The 9,515-nt window shown below is 41.4% G+C and overlaps 1 protein-coding gene across 1 annotated transcript; it reads right to left on the bottom strand.

Annotated features, from left to right (window-relative positions):
- Positions 1-226: 226 nt before the first annotated feature.
- LOC130890396 (zinc finger protein 709-like) lies at positions 227-8,862 on the bottom strand (the record flags this gene model as incomplete). The annotated part of the gene is made up of 5 exons (XM_057794327.1): positions 8,788-8,862; positions 4,157-4,283; positions 3,894-3,954; positions 2,628-2,986; positions 227-1,161 (listed from the first exon to the last, which is right to left on the bottom strand). Coding segments are annotated over exons 1-5 (1,557 nt in total), but the record flags the coding sequence as incomplete, so codon positions are not given.
- Positions 8,863-9,515: the final 653 nt, after the last annotated feature.

The raw sequence follows: 9,515 nt of genomic DNA, 5'->3' as shown, positions 1-9,515 counted from the left end.
CTTTGAAGATTCCTGTTACATGTAAAAGGTTTTACCACACTGATTACATTAATAGGGTTTCTCTCCAGTATGTGTTCTTTTATGCTCTTGAAGACTATAGTGATATGAAAAGGCTTTACAACACTGACTACATTCATAGCGTTTCTCTCTGTATGTTTTCTTATATGCTTCCGACGATCACTGTGATATGAAAAGGCTTTACCACACTGACTGCATTATATGGTTTCTCTCCAGTATGTGTTCTGTTATGACTTTGCAGATGACTGGGACGTGTAAAAGCTTTACCACACTGATTGCATCCATAGGGTTTCTCTCCAGTGTGTATTCTTTTATGATCTTGAAGACTACTGGGACGTGTAAAAGCTTTACCACACTGACTGCATTCATAGAGTTTCTCTCCAGTATGTGTTCTGTTATGTTCTTGAAGACTGCTGGGACGTGTAAAAGCTTTACCACACTGATTACATTCATAGGGTTTTTCTTTAGTATGTGTTCTGTTATGACTTTGAAGATGACTGTTATATGTAAAAGCTTTACCACACTGATTCCATTCATAGGGTTTCTCTCCAGTATGTGTTCTGTTATGTTCTTGAAGACTGCTGGGACGTGTAAAAGCTTTACCACACTGATTACATTCATAGGGTTTTTCTTTAGTATGTGTTCTGTTATGACTTTGAAGATGACTGTTATATGTAAAAGCTTTACCACACTGATTCCATTCATAGGGTTTCTCTCCAGTATGTATTCTTTTATGTTCTTGAAGACTTCTGGGACGTGTAAAAGCTTTACCACACTGATTACATTCAAAGAGTTTCTCTCCAGTATGTGTTCTGTTATGTTCTTGAAGACTTCTGGGACGTGTAAAAGTTTTACCACACTGACTGCATTCATAGGGTTTCTCTCCAGTATGCATTCTTTTATGTTCTTGAAGACTGCTGGGACGTGTAAAAGCTTTACCACACTGATTACATTCAAAGAGCTTCTCTCCAGTGTGTATTCTTTTATGTTCTTGAAGACTATTGGGACGTGTAAAAGCTTTACCACACTGATTACATTCATAGGGTTTTTCTTTAGTATGTGTTCTGTTATGACTTTGAAGATGACTGTTATATGTAAAAGCTTTACCACACTGATTCCATTCATAGGGTTTCTCTCCAGTATGTATTCTTTTTTTTTTTATTCTTTTTTACTTAAAATTTCCAACTGCTCCCCGTTTCCCATTTCCCTCCCCCTCCTCCCACATATTGCCCCCTCCCCCCGCTCCCCTCCCCCTATCCCCACTCCACTTCTCCTCCCCCTAGTCCACTCCCCCTCCCTCTCGATACTGAAGAGCAGTCCAAATTCCCTGCTCTACAGGAAGACCAAGGTCCTCCCACTTCTATCTAGGTCCAGGAAGGTGAGCATCCAAACAGGCTACGCTCCCACAAAGCCAGTTCATGTATTAGGATCGAAACCTAGTGCCATTGTCCTTGGCTTCTCATCAGCCTTCATTGTCCGCCTTGTTCAGAGAGTCCAGTTTCAACCCATGCTTATTCAGTCCCAGTCCAGCTGGCCTTGGAGAGCTCCCAATAGATCAGTTCCACTGTCACAGTGGGTGGGTGCACGCCTCGTGGTCCTGATTTCCTTGCTCATGTTCTCCCTCCTTCTGCTCCTCATTTGGACCTTAAGAGCTCAGACGGTTGATCCAAATTGGGTCTCTGTCTCTCTCTCGATCCATCGCCAGATGAAAGTTCCTGTGCCATTCTCCTTGGCCTCTCGTCAGCTCTCATTGTCCACCACATTCAGAGAGTCCGGTTTTATCCCATGTTTTTTTCAGTAGCAGTCCAGCTGGCCTTGGTGAGCTCCCAATAGATCGGCCCCCCTGTCTCAGTGGTTGGGTGCACCCCTCATGGTCCTGACTTCCTTGTTCATGTTCTCTCTCCTAGATGCCCTTCAATAGAAGAATGGATGAAGAAAGTGTGGAATATATATACATTAGAGTACTACTCTGCGGTAAAAAACAATGACTTCTCGAATTTTGCATGCAAATGGATGGAAATAGAAAATACGATCCTGAGTGAGGTAACCCAGACCCAAAAAGAAGATCATGGGATGTACTCACTCATAATTGGTTTCTAGCCATGGATAGGGGCCACTGAGTCTATAATTTGTGATCCTAAAGAAGCTAAACAAGAGGGTAAACCCAAGGAAAAACATATAGATATCCTCCCAGCTATGGGAAATAGACAAGATTGATGGGCAAAAAATGGGAATCTTGGGGGGTGGGGTGGGATGGGGATGAGGGGAGATGGGGAGAGAAAAGTGTGAAGGAGAGGATGAGGGGAACTGGGGGAATCGGGGTGATTGGGGGTAAAGGAAGGTTGGATGGGGGAGCAGGGAAACTCATACCTTAGTTAAGGGAGCCACCTAAGGGTTGGCAAGAGACTTGAACCTGGAATGGCTACCAGAAGCCCAGGGCAATGTCCCCAGTTAGTTCATTGGGGCACCTGAGGATAGGAAACCTGAAATGAACCTATCCTATAATCATACTGATGAATATCTTGCATATCGCCATAGAACCTTCATCTAGCGATGGATGGAGATAGAGACAGAGACCCACACTGGAGCACCGGACTGAGCTCCAGTATGTATTCTTTTATGTTCTTGAAGACTTCTGGGACGTGTAAAAGCTTTACCACACTGACTGCATTCATAGGGTTTCTCTCCAGTATGCATTCTTTTATGTTCTTGAAGACTGCTGGGACGTGTAAAAGCTTTACCACACTGATTACATTCAAAGAGCTTCTCTCCAGTGTGTATTCTTTTATGTTCTTGAAGACTTCTGGGATGTGTAAAAGCTTTACCACACTGATTACATTCATAGGGTTTTTCTTTAGTATGTGTTCTGTTATGACTTTGAAGATGACTGTTATATGTAAAAGTTTTACCACACTGACTGCATTCATAGGGTTTCTCTCCAGTATGTATTCTTTTATGTTCTTGAAGACTGCTGGGACGTGTAAAAGCTTTACCACACTGATTACATTCATAGGATTTCTCTCCAGTATGCGTTCTTTTATGTATTTGTAGTCGAGTCTCTCACATGCAATAGCTTCATCATGTTGAATACGTTCACACACTTTCTCTTCTATAAAACTCCTTTCATATCTTTCAAAGTGACTGTTATGGAAAGAGTTTAACTCATTAATATATTCAGAAGGTGTCTTTGCGCATATAAGAGCATTAAAACATTCATTACACTTTAAGTCCTTATATCTGTATGAATTAATTTTAGCATTTAGTCTATCTTTTATGTACAGAATGTTCCTCTTGCCTGTACACCTCCATGCCAGATGAGGGCATCAGATCTCAAAAGCAATGGTTGTGGGCCACCATGTGATTGCTGTGAGTTGAACTCAGGACATCAGTGCTCTTAGCTTCTAAGACATGGTCTAAGTTTGAAGAGAATTCAGAACTTAAGCTTTTATCATGTCATGTAATCTCATGTTTTCCCTTTATTAAAGGTTGCTGTGCATCTTTGAAGATGCCTTTGATGGTAAGAGCCTTTATTACATAGTTTACTTTTGGAACATCTTATTTTTGTATGAGATTTTTCACAAATGTAAAGATAACTGGCAAAACTCAGAGAATCAAAAAACTTATATACAAGAGTGTGAGTCATACTACATTTTCTAAGTGACTCATGACACACAGAGGTGGCTAGAACACCTAGTCCTCACCTAGCAAACAGTACTTTCCTAACGGACATTGAGGTGTATGGCTTTTTGAGAATTTAATAACCATCAATACACTTTAAGCTTGTTTATTTATATCGCTGCATTTCTTTTAATAATCCAGGGCACATTTAGCTTTTCTCAGACACACACTTAAATAATCTTGCTTATTCAAGTTACCTTCCATGTCCTCTAGAACTTTGAGAATGCTCTTCAATATTTTGATCTTCCCAAGTGCATCCTAAAAATAATACCAGAAAATATGTGATATGGGATTGGAAATTGTGCAAATTTTAAGTTATTATCTTCAATGAACCTTAGCACCATGAATGATTTATTGACCATATTCTTTCTCTTTCTCAATCTACATTACAGAAGACCCTCAATAACCAGGAAACACTTGTCCCCTTATGGTAAAACGTGAGTAAATTTCACCATCTTACCAATAGCGGTGAGGTTCATGAAGGTCTCCAGCATCACATCCTTGTAGAGATTCTTCTGGGAAGGGTCCAGTAAAGCCCACTCTTCCGGGGTGAAGTTCACATGCACATCATCATAGGTCACTGCATTCTAATATATTCCATACATGTGGAAAACAAAAGGGGTGATACCAACACCATTGTAAATGCGTACAGTATGATCTTCTAATTCTGGTGCTTCTTGCATTTATTTCATGACAGGGAATTTATTATGCCATCACCACATCACTAGAGAATGAAACTGAATAGGAAGTTCACCCCTGTCATTTCTTCAACCTTTAAATAAGAATTATTGTGCCAATCAGAGAAATTGTTTAACCTATTACTAAAAACAAAATATAATAGGCTACAACAGGTAATGACTCATGCCTTTAATACCAGCACTTAGAAGGCAGAAGCAGGTCTATCTTTCTTTTATATGTTAGATTGATATTTTGAAGGCAGACAAGGTCTAAATATGTATTTTTGTCAAACACAGACACCTGTAACAGAACTGAAGTGAAATCACACACTAAGAATCCATGACCTGTAACGTTGCATCTTTTTTGTATACTGGACCAATAGAACCTCAAAAGTTCACCCAAATGTTGAGTCCAGATTGTAATGGCCCATGCCATGCTTGGAACACAGTTGCAGCAGATTCAGAATGAAGTTGTTTCCTTGGACAAAGGATCTCTTTCTCATTTCCTACCAGTTACTGAAGGCATTGAGGATGCCTTCCTAGGCAACCTATTCTGAGGATGAGCCTTCTCTTCAATGGTGCTAAACACCTTGAAATGTCTTTTCTCTGTTTCATCCTACAACTGCCTTCTGTAACAACCAAGTACTGATTGTCTCTGCACTACAGAAGTGTAAGTCTGCCATCGTTATAGGTTGTATAATAAATAATTTGTTTTCTGATGGACATAGGTGAAGACTTGTATAGGATTTTTGAGCCTCTAGGTTTATGACCTACATGGTAAGAACCACTACTCTAAAATGATATAAATGTATAAACACATACATTTGTTCATAATAAATACAAGATGGAATTCTATTGTGCGTGAGTGTTTTTATTTTTAATTAAGCTATATATTTTTCTCTGCTCTCCCCTTCTCAAACTCCCATGTTTCCCAAGATACTGAATATTGCAGGAGATCTTTTCTTTTCTAATTGTCATGTAGTTAAGATCCATGCATGTCTCTCTTAGGCTTCTTGTTGTTGTATAGGTTTCCTGGGATTGTAGCTTGTTTTTTTAATTGATTTTTATTTAGCTCTACAGTTTTTTTCTTCTCACTTCCCTGCCTCTCTCCTTCCTTGCAACCATCCCCCAATTTAAAAAAGAGTAGGAAATTTCCTTGTTGAGAAAAGGCCAGGCCTTTGTCTGTATAACTATATGACTTTTTCCCCATGTAATATTTTAGTTCCTAAGTTCCTGTAAGCTGACAAAGAGTGACAGCCAATGGCCTGTGTTTCAAACATCTCAGCAGACTTAACTGTGTCACCCAGGATTGCACTCATCTTCATGGGAGAGTCAGCTACTTGGAACTGAATACTCGGTGGTTAAAGCTGCTATCCCAAAATTGTAAACCCACCAAAAATATGTCATTATTCACATGGAAGGAATTAATACATGCTGGGAATTTACACAGTCAATTGCCATGCCCCATCAGGTCCTTCTTTATGATCGACAGCTCTGCAGCTCAATGCTAAGACATTAGTCTGTGATTTAGGTATTACCTAGTCTGTTTGCCAGTGCTGTGTACACAGGACACTGCCTTTCCTCTTCTGGTCTGAAGGGAGACTCACGCTCCTCATGCAAATTCTCTTTTTTCTTTTTTTCTTGTTCCTGCAATTGACAGTCAACGATGTGACTTCAACTGGTAATTTTAGAACTCTATGGTGCTGCAATGGTGTAAACCAAAAATTTAGGATGGTTTGTCAGGGGGATATCAAGGACAATGCCCTGTGGGTCTATAGACAGGGTTCAAATCCATCTTAATGAACATTGAAGACCTTGACACACAACTGCTTTTCAGACAGGTTTAACATGAAGTGGTTCAAGAATTAATATATTTTATGGCACATAGGAACTTAATGCTGGGGGTGACCATATGGTGGCCCCTTGAGCAACGTACTGGAAGCCTGATCTTTGGTATAGGTAAGGGATGGTTCGGGCCCAGTAAATCAGATTCTTTTCCTTTTATATGTGAATGTGGATTAATGGCTCATTAATGCAGGTGAACAATTATTTACATTTTATCTCTTTTTAAATTTATTAGATTTTTTTTTTTTAAAAATACCAATCCAAGTTCCTGCTCCCTTCTCTCTTCCCATTCCCTCCACACACCCTCCCACCCCCCCACTATCTATTACTCAGAGGTGGTATAACATCTTGCCTTTTGGAAGGCCCAAGGCCCTCCCTACTGTATATAGGCTGAGCAAGGTATACATCCCAAGAGATGAGGATCCCCAAAACCCAGTACCAGAAGTAGGGATAAGTCCTGGTGCCACTGTCAGTGGCCCCTCAGTCTGTCCTAGCCATACAACTGTCAATCACATTGAAAGGGACTAGTTTGGCCCCAAGTTTGATCCTTCCCAGTCCAACTGGAGTTGGTGAGCTCTCATAAGCTCAGGCAAGCTATTTTTTTTTTTTTAGTGGGTGAACCCATCATGGTCTTGACCTCTTTATCATATTCTCATTCCTTTCACTCTTCAATTGGATTTAGGGGGTTCAGTCCAGTGTTCCGATATGGGTCTCTGCATCTCCCTCATCAGTTGCTGGAAGAAAGCTCTATTGTGATCTTTGCATTTTATCTTAAAAATCTCTAACAAGCTGGGCGGTGGTGGCACACGCCTTTAATCCTAGCACTTGGGAGGCAGAGGCAGGCGGATCTCTGTGAGTTCGAGGCCAGCCTGGTCTACAAGAGCTAGTTCCAGGACAGGAACCAAAAGCTACGGAGAAACCCTGTCTCGAAAAATCCAAAAAAAAAAAAAAAAAAAAAAAAAAAAAAAAAAAAAAAAAACTCTCTAACAAGCATGGTTTTCATACTACTTATCTTTGGGATATTTGGGAGGCAGTAATCCCTTAGATAAATTCTATTTCAGGTGACTTAATGGCTCTCTCTCTTTCTCTTTGATTTTGTGAGACAGGGTTTCCCTGTAGTTTTGGAGCCTGTCCTGGAACTAGCACTTGTAGATTAGGCTGGCCTCAAATGCACAGAGATCTGCCTGCCTCTGCCTCCCCAGTGCTGAGATTAAAGGTGTTCTACACCAAAGGCCAACTACTGTATTTCATTTTTTTGTGGGTTTCAACACAGGGTTTCTTTGTAGCATTGGAGCCTGTCTTAGAACTAGCTCTTGTAAACCAGGCTGGCCTTGAACTCACAAAAATCCCCTTGCCTCTGCGTCCAGAGTGCTGGGATTAAAGACATGCCCCAACACCACCTCGTGACTTAGTGTCTCTTTAAGATTTGGTAAATCCTTATACATGATCAATTCTATCACCAACAATTCTAATCTTCTCTCTTGGTTGAGCAGTGCAAAGCTACTCTTCACAGGAGATAACATTTACAAGCTCCACACAACCAAATCCCGATTTATCATGAACTTAAATGTTCAATTTTACAAGTGAAGAAATTCTGGAAGAGACTAGAGACACCTGGCTTCTCTTACTTTAGCAAATCTTCGTTCCATAGTACAATACAAGCACTACAGGCACCAACATTTCACAGTAAAGTCAACAAGAAGGGCTTTTCTAAACAGGATTCCACTCCCAATGCTCTTCGCAGATGCAGCAGCAGAGTTAAATTATTCCAAGCCTGCTGTCCTAGCCTAGGGAATTACAAGTGCAAGACCCTCTGTGAGAGGGGTCTATGGAAGAGTCCGCCATCCAAGAACCAGAACCAATCCACTGGATGCAAAAGCACGAGGCAGTTTAAATATACACAGGCGCCTGTGGATGCTGCAGCAACTAAGTTACAATTAAGTTACTGAGCATCCCAGGCTGATGGCACATCATGTATTTATAAGGATTTAGGAGTTACATAAGAGGCTTGTCTAGTAACAGCATTTCATTGGTTCTCAAATTGGCGGGCTTAGCTCACCCTGGGGACGGCCCCGTGTCTATTCCTGAATCCCCCCCACCCAAAAAAAAAACCATAAAGCCAGATAAAACACCCTGTAGCAGGTTGACAATTTAGATAGGATGTCTTGGAGGGGGTGGAGTAGCCCCGAAAAACCACAAAGCTAGATAGAGCACTCTGCAGCAAGTTTGACAGTTTAGATAGACTGCCTTGGGGAATGGAGGATTCCCTCTTCTTAGCCTAGTCAGTGAGTCTGCAACCCATAGATACCCAGTTTTAGCTTCGGCTGAGCTGAGGGGCCCAGCTGAATTTCAGCAAAGTTTAACATAGTACATGGGCATGGAGGGGGTCTTTCAAATATAGGGGTCTTTCACAAGGATCACACAGAAACCATGGAGAACCAAGCAGAAACATGCCCAACTCAGCAAGTGCCCACTAGCTCCCACCCAAACAAGGGAGGACTCAACACATGGGTTCCGGTATTTCAGTCAGCTGCTCCACCCTGTCTGCGGACAGTGTCACGTCACTCACCACAGCCTGCCACTTTTCCTTCTCCGAGGACAGCTGCCCATATCTCACCATGGCCTGGCTGCAGAGCTCAGCCATACTCTCTGCACATGGAGCAATGTCTGACTTCCACAGGAAAGCACACTAGCCTGGAAACCGGAAAAACCCACCCATACGAGTGGCAGGTCTGAGCAAGGCTCCGATTGGCTATTGTTGCATGAGTGATAAACATATTGAGCACAAGAAAAGGAGTACAATGTTTCTCAGGCGGAGCTTCCTTTCTAAGCACAACCCCATCCCAGAGTTGCTAGAGATTTGTGCCAAATTCCACTAGTCTCTTGTTAATGTAAACCAGTGGTTTCTGTTTTAACAGGAAGTATAGAAATTTGGAAGGAGGCTAATCAAGCAATGCTGCACAAAACAAACACATGGTAATTCGAGATTGTAAAAAAAAAAAAGGCAGTGGTGCAGGCCTTTAAAGCCAGCACTCGAGTGGCTGACGCAGTTGCAATTCTGTGAGTTCGAGGCTAGCCTGGTCTACAAGAGCTAGATCCAGGACAGGTTCCAAAGCTAGTTACTGAGAAACTCTGTCTCGAAAAAACCGAAACAGCAAAACAAAACAAAACAAACAGCAAAACCAAGTCTACAGTGGCATTTTCTAAAGAGTTGGGTTTTCAGAACCTGAAGCAAACACATCACAAAGGCAAGACATTACTAGCTGTTTCAAGCTTATTCCTGGTTTTAAAGGAGAT

The sequence above is a fragment of the Chionomys nivalis genome, chromosome 19 (genome assembly GCF_950005125.1).
Source record: "Chionomys nivalis chromosome 19, mChiNiv1.1, whole genome shotgun sequence".
Classification (NCBI taxonomy): Eukaryota; Metazoa; Chordata; class Mammalia; order Rodentia; family Cricetidae; genus Chionomys; species Chionomys nivalis.
This window is presented reverse-complemented; position numbering and strand designations above follow the sequence as displayed.